Consider the following 12,962-nt stretch of genomic DNA (forward strand, 5'->3'; position numbering starts at 1 on the left):
TGCTTTGTATCCTTTGAATGTCTCCTATTTTTCATTTTCAAATTCAGGGTTTTGGTAAATTTCCTTTTAATTGGTTTTGTTCCAGATTGGATTTCTATATTTTGTTAAATGCTCCACATTTCACTCCACTTACTAGAGAAGTGTTTCCTGTTCTGGAACAAGTGATCCTAGGGATTCAGATTGTTATCTGGCTTTAGCTGGACTCTTATATGTAACTAGCCCTTTCTTTCCCATCTGAGAATCATTTCTACTGTTCTTTATTCCTTTCTATGGATTCAGATTTATATTTGGTGTCATTTTCTTTCTTCCTGAAGTACTCTGTTTAATATTTCTTCCAGTGCACATCTGCTGATGATAAATATTAAGCTTTTATATATCTGAAAGAAAAATCTCTATTTTGTCTTTATTATTGAAATAGATTTCCACCAAGTATAGAATTCTGCATTGATTTTTTTTTTTCCTTGGTACTTTAAGAATTTTAGTCTATTATCTCCTGGCTTAATTTGCTTCCAGTGAGAATTTTGCTGTCATTGTTATCTTCTTTCTATTGTACATAATGTGTCTTTTAATTTTATTTTTTCTCTGTACTGTTGGAAGCATGAACTACTCTTAGACTGGTGTAAACTTTGGAGATTTTTTCCCTCCTTTTGGGTGGTTCTTTCCTTGGGTTGTTTCCTTACATGCATGTGTTTATCAGTACATAGCTGAAGACTTGAGAGGGAATCTCTGTAGATCTTCAGAGCTGTCCTCTCTCTGAGCAGATTCTTCTCTTTTCTGGCACCTTGCCCTGCAAACTCTAGTATCCTTGGCCTCCCTGGACTCTGGGGTCTGTCTCTTCAATTTAAGAAGATTACCAGTCACCATTTAGGGTCCCCCATTTATGTTCTGTGGCTGGAAACAAACTCTCTAGGCAGTAAGCTGGAGCCATCATAGGGTTTTTACTTCATTGTCTTGCCCTTTCTAAGGGATAACTACTTTGCAATGTCTTATGCCCAATGTCTGAAAATCACTTTTTCATATCTGGTGCCTCTGGCTTATTTTTATTGTCATTGAACATGTTTTCCTTGGATTAAAATCCCAAATGTACATGAATAGTAATTTCTCTCCACCTACTAGATGTGTATTTCTTATTTCCTACTAACTGCTTACCCCTGGCTATTTTCACAAGGATTGCAAAAGTTAAGCATGCCCTTCAAAAAACTCATTACCTTTCCTCTCACATAAGTTCTCACTCCTCTAGAACTCTCATATAAATACCTTTATTCCCTACTACACCAAATTTCTCTTTATAGAAAATCTGAGGAAGGCCTTAGCCAAAGAGAGCTCCCAATGAGAAGGCCTCCAAATGGAGGCCTAGTGGAGGCAACTGGGCTAGGAATACAGGTACGGATAAGAATATGGTTGGTTGGGGGACCTGAGTCCAGAACTGAACTTGATTTATAGCCTGAAACAAGGCTGTAAGTGAAGTTCACTTCTGTTCCATGTATTTGTTTCTGTGCCACAAAGGGACAAAGTCTAAACTTACAGAGCCTCTTAGGCCCACATTTGTAACTGGCACATTATAACTTCCACCCACATTTCTTTGGATAAAATGTCATTTTATTAAATACAACTAGCAACAGTTAATATTATCAGCATGAGTTTTTGTGGAGGTAGGGAGAGTATATCAGGCTTTTTTAGGCCCTCACCCATAATCTTTCTAGGAATCCTTTTGTCTAGCTGAAAGGTTCTACCAGGTACCATTGCTTTCAGAGATTATTAGGAGCAGGCATGATGGTCAAACCTAGAGGCCATGTGTTAATGTCAGTGTCTTAGATTTGGCCTTTTTCCTGCTAGTGTTTCAGTGGCTGCTCCTTTGATAGAGTGAGAAATAATTTCATTTTCCTACCCTAAAAGTACTGGGACTTATGCACTTCCATATGCTTATGGCCACTTCCTTTCTGAGCTGTTTTTGCTATAGTACCTAGTCAAGTGCAGCCAACAAAATCCAACTCAACACTTTCAGCATTCAACATTGGAAGTTCCTTATTGAATGGTGTTACAAATTTATTAGCTATAGTTTTTGTCTTCCATGTTATATTCTGTGGCAGTTTGCCAGATGTTTGCCACTACATAATGTGAATCACCACATTCACAGTCTCCTGTATTTTTTTGCCATCCACCACCCAGTCCCAAAATTAATGCTGCAGAATTTAGGTTTTTATTATAGCAACACCCTACCTATAGGTATCAATTTCCATACCTGATAGCTTTAGCTGTAAAATGAACAACCACAAAATCTCAGAGACATGCAATAAAATACATTTATTTCTTGCTTTTGGTTTCTGCAGATCAGTTGGGGCAGATGTGCTGCAGGTAGGAATTCTCTTATTTGGCTGGAGCAACTCAGCTGCAGGTTGGGTATTGGATTCATACTGCTCCACATGTCTCAGTCTCAAGCTTAGTCTGAAGAGGGACAGTAACTTCCTGGGAATGTTCTTTTCAAAGCAAGTATTGGAAACTTCCAAGGGAAGAGCAGAAACACATTTACATTCTAAGCATATAACAGACACACTCATATCCACTTTCCTTTAGTCAAAGCAATTCATATGGCCAAGCTCAGTGGATCAGGGTTCTCTATATCAGTGAAGGCAGAGAAGGAAGGGGGTAAGCATTTGCTGAGGAACTATCTACCATAGTGTGATGTAAAAGCATAGACCAAATGAAAAAAGAAATACGCTAGGGTTATTAGTATATGTTGCAAATATATGGCTTTCTAGATGGTCTGGCTCAATCCAGGAAATAAAGCATTTAGGATGGAATGAATGGTTTGCAAATTTCAGACTGTCCTTAATAAGTAAAAATAACTAATAAATACTAATTAAAGCAAATAAATGTCCTAAATGAATAAATTTCCTTAATAAAAAATAAAATGTCCTAAGTAAAAAATTACAGAAAAAAGAAACAAACTTATACTTTCATAAATAGTTAGTTGGCATACATACTGAGTTTAGAATTTCTGGCAAGTATCTCAAATTTATTTACTGTTAAGGAAAGATGGATGGTTACATAAAAAAAGAAACTGACTGAAAAAAATCAGGCCTTGAGATATGGTCATCCTACTTTAACTTATAGGTAAGTCAAGGGAAAAAACTTTAGGACACATTGGGTTATTGAAGCCAACATTCTTCAAAAGGAATAAAATTATTAGATGGCTCTAGAGTGTATTATGCTAAGTGAAATAAACCAGGCGGAGAAAGACAAATACCATATGATTTCACTTATTTGTGGTATGTAAAAACAAAACAAAACAAAATGAACAAAATAGCAGTAAACTTATAGACACTGAGAAGTGGCTGGTGGTTACCATGGGGAAAGGGTTGCAGAGGGTGGGTGGGAAGGGTGAGGGGGATAAAGGGGCACGAAAATTTTCAATCGTAAGTTGGTCACAAAGATGGTTGTACAATGTGGAGATATAGTCAAAGGTTCTATAATATCTTCCTGTGTTTACAGATAGTAAGTGCAGTAGTGCAGGTGAGGATTTAATAAAATGGGTAACTGTTGAAATGCTGTGTTTTATACTTGAAACCGATATAAGATTGTATATCAATGATACTTCAATAAAAAAAACAGTTGTGAACTATATAGCAACATGGAAAAATGAAAACAGTTGCTTTGTTGGTGGTCAGACTTTGGATGATTGTTCGCTTTCCATCCTAGTTTTTAAGTTGCCAGAATTAGGAGAATATTGTTTATGCAATTTAAAAAATGTAGTAAAAGTATAAGTTTGATGGAAAAAAATTAAAATGTCAAAATATCATTTACTTCTTAGCATAATTAATATTAAGTAATTCTTGTTGGCCATAGTTCAATTATATAGTCATTGAGAGAATATTTAAATACCTAAAAATTTAAAGAGAAAAAATGAGAAGTTTCTAAACCCTATGCAATACATTTTGTAAAAAAGGTTTTTTTTTACACCACTTATAAGTGCTCTCTGATGTAGCTCTATAAGAGCATTCCTTTGTGGCCCTCTTCTTAGTATGTTAATATGCAGATTTCCTAATCTCCCTTATTCTCTTACTTAGTGACTTCCTAACTGATAGAAAATAAAGCCCACATTCCTTAATCTCACAGTAATCTAGCCTTGCCTACCTTGTTAGCCTTATCTTTTATATGCTTAGCCTAATTTTTGCACCCTGGTTGGATAAACCAGCAAAACAAACCCCAAATGTGCTCTGCTATTGAATACTTTTGGGCAATTTTGTATAGTACTCTCTTCCTTTTCTTGTCAGTTCTATCTGGAAAAGACTCATCTTTAATGATGAATTAAAAACATAAAGTCAGTTATTGTTGAAAGGGGATAGTTATAAATAATAAAATATATTCCTCTCACTCATATCACTCAGGAAATTCAAAGAGTTTTAGAAACTTTGTGTTGATAGCCAGGGAAAAAGACCAAATACATATATCTTATTATAAGTAGCTTCTAAAGTAAAACCTACTTGCTGTGATCCTTATTTTACTTTTCCTACAAGTGGAATAAAAATAGTAATATTCTTTAGGAAATTGCCAATACACAAGTTGATATGTATTCACCTTTCTTTATCTCCAATGTTGATATAATCACAAATAGATCTTTAAGAAAGTTTGTGCAGGAAGCATCATGTTGAGATGTGTAGAAAAGTTAATTGTAAGGGGAGGAAAATAATTTATTTCTACCTTTTTAGTTCTTATCTAAAATCCCTGCATAAAAGAGAGATAAACAAGAGAAAAGCAGTTCATTAACATGTATACCTTATGATGTACACATGGGGGATACCCACAGAAAAATGTGTAACTCTAAGAGGTAGCTTTATAATTCAGGATTACATATCATCTTAATAGGGAAAGGTGAGGAGAGATATAGGCCTCTTAGGGGAAAGTAAATGATTTTAGAAAAGATTAATGGATCCATAGAAGGATAGATGGGAAGTCTGACAGTTTGCAACAAAGTTTGGGTTCAGTTGGACTTCTAGTCTCTCCCATGATGAGAGTTAAATCTTCCCTTGTTGCTGAAACTTTTTGGTCTGGGGGATAGAGAGAAGGCAATGACAACTGATGTCCATTTGGGGGATTTTTAGGCAGAAAAGAGGAGTTCAGAGAAAGCCCATCTTACCTAGCATTTGCTGCTTTTCAAGTATGAACAGCTCAAAATAATCAATATACCAAACTGGCATATTTTGCGGTAGCATATTCTGCAGTTCCTTTTAAGAACAGATTAAAAAAATAATTTGTTAAAATAGCTAAAAGAAGAAAAAGTTGCAGAATAATTTAGATTGATTTGTTAATGTAATCCAAGAGAATTAAGAGAAAAGAACACACATAAGATAGAAAAAGTTTAAACAACTATTAACAAGTAAAGCTTAAAAAGAAAAAGTGAAAAGAAGAAATCCTGAGAAAGAATATGAATCAGAATGAATTTTTATAGTAGTAAAAATAAAAGTTAAGCATTTAAAACTAAAATATTAAAAATAAATCTCCAGTAAGGTAACGCATGTGCCCATACAAATCCATAGGACATAAATAGAAGTGCGTATTTCTGAGTAGGTACGCTTGGTTTATTTCCCAAATCCTGAGATCCTCGAAGGGGAAGAGAATCAAGGGGAAGAGAATTGGATCATTCCTTTCCATGGCCTGGGCCTGGCTACTTGAGTATTCTCTATAAAACCTGTGAAGGTGAGAAAGTTTTCAGCAGAAAATTACAAGTGAACGTGGTCAACCAGTCCACAAGTGGGCCTTGCACACAAGGTACAAAAGCAGTCATTTATTTTTATAGTCTTCAGCATTTATTTTATGGGAGTTATTTAGTTATTTTTTTAGCACTCACTGCTCTTTGAGTATGAAACTATTTTCTTCTTATTTTTTAAGAGTAAATATTTCATTTGAACTGTAGCAGATATTTAAATGACTAGAACAGATGAATTATATTTGCATATCATTTCTACATTGCTGAAAGAGTGTTGTAAATGAATTCAGCAACATGGTGTTAGGGGACTAGAAAAATAAACTTGGGAACCAATAGGTTATTATCAAGGTAAAGGTACATATTCCCCAGGTGGCAAATTCTACCTATTCTGGCATTTATTATCCTTAGGATAGTGTTCTATTTATTTCATGAGTACAGAAGTCTTAATTGGATATGTCATGTTTCAAAGACAAAAGAAATGCCTAATTCACTCTAACAAACTTGTTAGTCACTGTTTATACCAAGAGGCTTTCTATTCTACAGAGAATAATATTGTTTTCTTTTTCCTTTGTTGATAAATCAAAGTTTTACACTGACCTACAGCAGCCAAGCATACTTTAGAGCAAAATCATCTCAGTTCAGCACAGATCTGTATCCTTTTAGCTTTATGTATTTTTTGCCCCCTTTTTGATTCTTAAGAAATACTGTATCCTAAAAATAATTCAGTAAGTAAATAATAGTTGAATTTGTCACAGTTATATATCTGGTAAGAAAATATATATAGGTTTTAATGTATTTAAGTTTTCATAATATTAACTGAGGTTTCATGATTTTTTTTCCTTTAATGTTGATATGTTGCATGTACATTTTTTTTTTTAATTTTTAAAATTTTTTTGAAGAACATTATGTTTACTAGGCTCTTCCCTACCTCAAGTCCCCCCGACAAACCCCATTATAGTCACTGTCTATCAGTATAGTAAAATGTTGTAGAATCACTACTTGTCTTCTCTGTGTTGCAAAGCCCTCCCCTTTCCCCCACCCCCGACATTATACATGCTAATCATAATACCCCCTTACTTCTTCCCTGCCCTTATCCCTCCCTACCCTCCCATTCTCCCCAGTCCATTTCCCTTTGGTAACTGTTGGTACATTCTTGGGGTCTGTGATTCAGCTTCTGTTTTGTTCCTTCAGTTTTTCTTTTGTTCTTATACTCCAGATATGAGTGAAATAATTTGGTATTTGTCTTTCTCCGCTTGGCTTATTTCACTGAGCATAATACCCTCTAGCTCCATCCATGTTGTTGCAAATGGTAGGATTTGTTTTCTTCTTATGACTGAGTAATATTCTATTGTGTATATATACCACATCTTCTTTATCCATTCATCTACTGATGGACACTTAGGTTGCTTCAATTCTTGGCTATTTTAAATAGTGCTGCGATAAACATAGGGGTGCATCTGTCTTTTTCAAACTGGAGTGCTGCATCCTTAGGGTAAATTCCTAGAAGTGGAATTCCTGGGTCAAATGGTAAGTCTATTTTGAGCATTTTGAGGAACCTCCATATTGCTTTCCACAATGGTTGAACTAATTTACATTCCCACCAGCAGTGTAGGAGGGTTCGCCTTTCTCCGCAACCTTGCCAACATTTGTTGTTGTTTGTCTTTTGGATGGTGGCCATCCTTGCTGGTGTGAGGTGATATCTCATTGTGGTTTTAATTTGCATTTCTCTGATAACTAGCGATGTGAAGCATCTTTTCATGTGTCTGTTGGCCATCTGAATTTCTTCTTTGGAGAACTGTTCAGCTCCTCTGCCCATTTTTTAATTGGATTATTTGCTTTTTGTTTGTTGAGGAGCGTGAGCTCTTTATATATTTTGGATGTCAAGCCTTTATCGGATCTGTCATTTACGAAAATATTCTCCCATACTGTAGAGTACCTTTTTGTTCATTTGATGGTGTTCTTTGCTATACAGAAGCTTTTCAGCTTGATATAGTCCCACTTGTTCATTTTTGCTTTTGTTTTTCTTGCCCGGGGAGATATATTCATGAAGAAGTCACTAATATTCACACCCAAGAGATTTTTGCCTATGTTTTTTTCTAAGAGTTTTATGGTTTCATGACTTACATTCAGGTCTTTGATCCATTTTGAATTTACTTTTGTGTATGGGGTTAGACAGTGATCCAGTTTCATTCTCTTACATGTAGCTGTCCAGTTCTGCCAGCACCATCTGTTGAAGAGACTGTCATTTCCCCATTGTATGTCCATAGCTCTTTTATCGAATATTAATTGACCATATATGTTTGGGTTAATGTCTGTAGTCTCTAATCTGTTCCACTGGTCTGTGGCTCTGTTCTTATGCCAGTACCAAATTGTCTTGATTTCTATGGCTTTGTAGTATAGCTTGAAGTTAGGGAGTGAGATCCCCACCACTTTATTTTTCTTTCTCAGGATTGCTTTGGCTATTCGGGGTCTTTGGTGTTTCCATATGAATTTTTGAACTATTTGTTCCAGTTCGTTGAAGAATGTTGTTGGTAATTTGATAGGGATTGCATCAAATCTGTATATTGCTTTGGGCAGGATGGCCATTTTGACGATATTAATTCTTCCTAGCCAAGAGCATGGGATGAGTTTCCATTCGTTAGTGTCCTCTTTAACTTCTCTTAAGAGTGTCTTATAGTTTTCAGGGTATAGGTCTTTCACTTCTTTGGTTAGGTTTATTCCTAGGTATTTTATTCTTTTTGATGCTATTGTGAATGGAATTGTCTTCCTGATTTCTCTTTCTATTAGTTTATTGTTAGTGTATAGGAAAGCCACTGATTTCTGTGTGTTGATTTTGTATCCTGCAACTTTGAAGAATTCCAATATTAGCTCTAGTAGTTTCGGAGTGGAGTCTTTAGGGTTTTTAATGTACAATATCATGTCATCTGCAAATAGTGACAGTTTAACTACTTCTTTACCAATCTGGATTCCTTGTGTTTCTTTGTTTTATCTAATTGCCATGGCTAGGACCTCCAGTACTATGTTGAATAACAGTGGGGAGAGTGGGCATCCCTGTTTTGTTCCCGATCTCAGAGGAAAAGCTTTCAGCTTTTCACTGTTATGTATGATGTTGGCTGTGGGTTTATTGTATATGGCCTTTATTATGTTGAGGTACTTGCCCTCTATACCCATTTTGCTGAGAGTTTTTATCATGAATGGATGTTGAATTTTGTTGAATGCTTTTTCAGCATCTATGGAGATGATCATGTGGTTTTTGTCTTTCTTTTTCTTGATGTGGTGGATGATGTTGATGGATTTTTGAATGTTGTACCATCCTTGCATCCCTGGGATGAATCCCACTTGGTCGTGGTGTATGATCCTTTTGATATATTTTTGAATTCGGTTTGCTAATATTTTATTGAGTATTTTTGCATCTACATTCATCAGGGATATTGGTCTGTAATTTTCTTTTTTGGTGGGGTCTTTGCCTGGTTTTGGTATTAGGGTGATGTTGGCTTCATATAATGAGTTTGGGAGTATTCCCTCCTCTTCTATTTTTTGGAAAACTTTAAGGAGAATGGGTATTATATCTTCTCTGTATGTCTGATAAAATTCCAAGGTAAATCCATCTGACCCAGGGGTTTTGTTCTTGGGTAGTTTTTTGATTACCTCCTCAATTTCTTTGCTGGTAATTGGTTTGTTTAGATTTTGTGTTTCTTCCTTGGTCTGTCTTGGAAGGTTGTATTTTTCTAGGAAGTTGTCTATTTCTTCTAGGTTTACCAGCTTCTTAGCATATAGGTTTTCATAGTACTCTCTAATAATTCTTTGTATTTCTGTTAGGTCCGTCGTGATGTTTCCTTTCTCATTTCTGATTCTGTTTATGTGTGTTGATTCTCTTTTTCTCTTAATAAGTCTGGCCAGAGGCTTATCTATTTTATTTATTTTCTCAAAGAACCAGCTCTTGGTTTCACTGATTTTTTTCTCTTGTTTTATTTTTCTCAATTTTGTTTATTTCTTCTCTGATCTTTATTATGTCCCTCCTTCTGCTGACTTTAGGCCTCATCTGTTCTTTTTCCAATTTTGATAACTGTGACGTTAGACTATTCATTTGAGTTTGTTCTTCCTTCTTTAAATATGCCTGGATTGCTATATACTTTCCTCTTAAGACTGCTTTCGCTGCGTCCCACAGTAGTTGGGGCTTTGTGTTGTTGTTGTCATTTATTTCCATATATTGCTGGATCTCCATTTTAATTTGGTCATTGATCCATTGACTATTCAGAAGCGTGTTGTTAAGCCTCCATGTGTTTGTGAGCCTTTTTGCTTTCTTGGTACAATTTATTTCTAGTTTTATACCTTTGTGGTCTGAAAAGTTGATTGGTAGGATTTCAATCTTTTTTAATTTACTGAGGCTCTTTTTGTGGACTAGTATGTGGTCTATTCTGGAGAATGTTCCATGTGCACTTGAGAAGAATGTGTATCCTGTTGCTTTTGGGTGTAGAGTTCTGTAGATGTCTATTAGGTCCATCTCTTCTAGTGTGTTGTTCAGTGCCTCTGTGTCCTTACTTATTTTCTGTCTGGTGGGTCTGTCCTTTGGAGTGAATGGTGTGTTGAAGTCTCCTAAAATGAATGCATTGCAGTCTATTTCCTCCTTTAGTTCTGTTAGTATTTGTTTCACAAATGCTGGTGCTCCTGTGTTGGGTGCATATATATTTATAATGGTTATATCCTCTTGTTGGACTGAGCCCTGTATCATTATGTAATGTCCTTCTTTATCTCTTGTTACTTTCTTTGTTTTGAAGTCTATTTTGTCTGATACTAGTACTGCAACACCTGCTTTTTTCTCCCTATTGTTTGCATGAAATATCTTTTTCCATCCCTTGACTTTTAGTCTGTGCATGTCTTTGGGTTTGAGGTGAATCTCTTGTAAGCAGCATATAGATGGGTCTTGTTTTTTTATCTATTCAGTGAGCATGTACATTTTTGCTTGTTTTAAAAGTGGTAGCCAAATGCATGGCCAGTGTAGGAATGATTTGTACAAACAACTTAACTCATAACCTGGGTTTCCATTTGTTATAATGTCACAGTTTTTCTGGAAATGTGATTTTTATGGCTTACTCTGCCCAGTGCATGAACTTTTAATTGAAAAAAAGGTAGTGGTAGGAGGTGTTACAGTTTCAGTCCACCCTAATTCTGTTAGTGTTTGCTGTTCAGCCGTCATTCTGATCCTCCTGGCAGGGAACAAGATCCACAGAACAAAACTAGTAGTGACTGTAGATAAGAAGGCAATGAATTCTGCTTTTAAGGCAAAGGGGGAATAGTCTACAAAAGAATGAAAATAGGCTTAAAAGTACAGCATTGTTAACCTGCAGATCTGTTGTACCTTTGAAATCTTATACTGAAAAAAAAAAGACACTACAAAGATTCATAATTCTGTGACTGAAAATCTTGAAAAAGGTCACCATTCAGTTAATAGCCAAATATTTGATAATAAAAAGGACTAAATTATTCATTATTGAGAAGCCATAGAACCCTTGCTCTTAAGATGACAGGACAGTGTTTCAGCAGTATATGGGGTACCATTATGTATTATTTATTGTTTACCAGAACAACTCTTCAGTTACGGTGAAGATGATGAGGTCAAGAAGAGTACTCCAGACAAGAATGGGAAAGAAATGTCGGAACAGACATTGCAGAAGGTAGTCTAATCTTTAAGATATTGAGCTGAACAAGCTAAACCTGAATTTTAACATAAAAGATTATATTTTAAAAAGAGCGCTCTGAACTTAAACCTGTGTGAATCCTTTATTTAAATTCATAATTCAAAACCATTGACTTGCCAAAATGGGTTAACAGAATCAATATTAGTTAAATAAATGTGGAAGCACTTTGTTTCTGTTGACATAGATTAAAAATATTTTCAAAGATGAAATGAAGAGAATGGCAGTCGAAAGTATGAAAATTTATGTTACATGTGCTTATTAGCAGTTTAACTTTAAAATTGGACATGATGAGGTACAGATTTACAATATTTGAACTAAAACTGAGCGTAGTTTTAGCTTCACAGCAAACTGGTAATATGTTTATAATTATAATCTTAAACTTGAAAGTAAACGTGGTTTATTTCATTTTAGATAAATATTTATGCCCATATGTACAGTTCTTTGTGTTTCATAGAACCACTCATGTAAACCCTATAGTCATTTTACATTATGCCTGTTATTAATAGCAAAATAGTATTTAAAAACCTTAACATTTTATACTTATAGTTTTGTATGTAAATGTTCAATTAAGTGGACTTGGTTGCATGCTAGCACTTTTTGTTACTGTTTTAAAGAGAATATTCTTTCTGTAAGTTTATTCTATACCTGGTTGTCATTTGGCTACACTGGAGATTTAGATAAAGCTGAAAATGCAAAATGTATAAACAAAAATATTAATGTAGCTACTCACATTTCTTTCAATTGTGAATTGACTTGTAGGAAACCTAGTGATATTCAGCATATGATGTGATTTCTTACGCTTTTAGCATTTGCCATATGGTGAGGTAACAAAGGCTGCCTTCTCATTATTACTGAGTAACACTATCAGGTTAACATAATGATATACAGAACAAGAAAATGCTTATGTTCACTTACCTTAAAGGTAAAATGAGTTAATTGAAATAAAATATGTACGATCAGCTAGAATGTCACACAGTTTATATTAGCTTATCATCTTTGTTTCAGAACAATATTTTTGTTTGCCAGGTTTTGTATAATTTTTATCTCTATGGATATGTAACAGTACGCTACTACTTACTACTGCCTTAGGGTAGAAACCCTGAAGATGTCCATTATTTCACTCCAACTGCCATATATGACTGCTACTAACAGCAGCAACTGGTTTTGTTGGACTGTATGTCAAATTAATATACTCATTTGTCACAAATTTTTAATATTAACCTAATGCAGTTGAGTGAGTCATGATTTCACCCCTTTTAGGATGAATTTCCTTACTTTAAAAGAATGAATATAAAACTCATTCAAAATAGGTTTAAAAGAGTAACAACGTGGAAACAATATTTGTTTGCATATTAGAAATGAAACATATTAGATTATTTTGTAAATAATGTATTAACATATTACACTGTCATTGGATGAATTGTATCCCCCTCCAAAATTATTATGGCAAAAGTTCTAATCTCCAGTATCTCAGAATGTGACTGTATTTGCAGATGGGGGTCTTTAAAGAGTTAAGTTCAAATGAAGTTATTAGGGTTTAGACTACTTAGTCTGTG

The 12,962-nt window shown here is 34.9% G+C and overlaps 1 protein-coding gene across 4 annotated transcripts in view; it reads left to right on the plus strand.

The window, feature by feature from the left end:
• The window catches only part of CNTLN (centlein), a 305,405-nt gene that overhangs the window by 195,405 nt on the left and 97,038 nt on the right, over positions 1-12,962 (plus strand). For all 4 annotated transcript variants that reach the window (XM_057498718.1, XM_057498720.1, XM_057498721.1 and 1 more), the window contains one exon: positions 11,291-11,382. In XM_057498718.1, the coding sequence (XP_057354701.1) occupies positions 11,291-11,382 (92 nt within the window). The remainder of the gene's footprint in view (positions 1-11,290; positions 11,383-12,962) is intronic.

This window comes from Manis pentadactyla, chromosome 3 (genome assembly GCF_030020395.1).
Source record: "Manis pentadactyla isolate mManPen7 chromosome 3, mManPen7.hap1, whole genome shotgun sequence".
Taxonomy (NCBI): Eukaryota; Metazoa; Chordata; class Mammalia; order Pholidota; family Manidae; genus Manis; species Manis pentadactyla.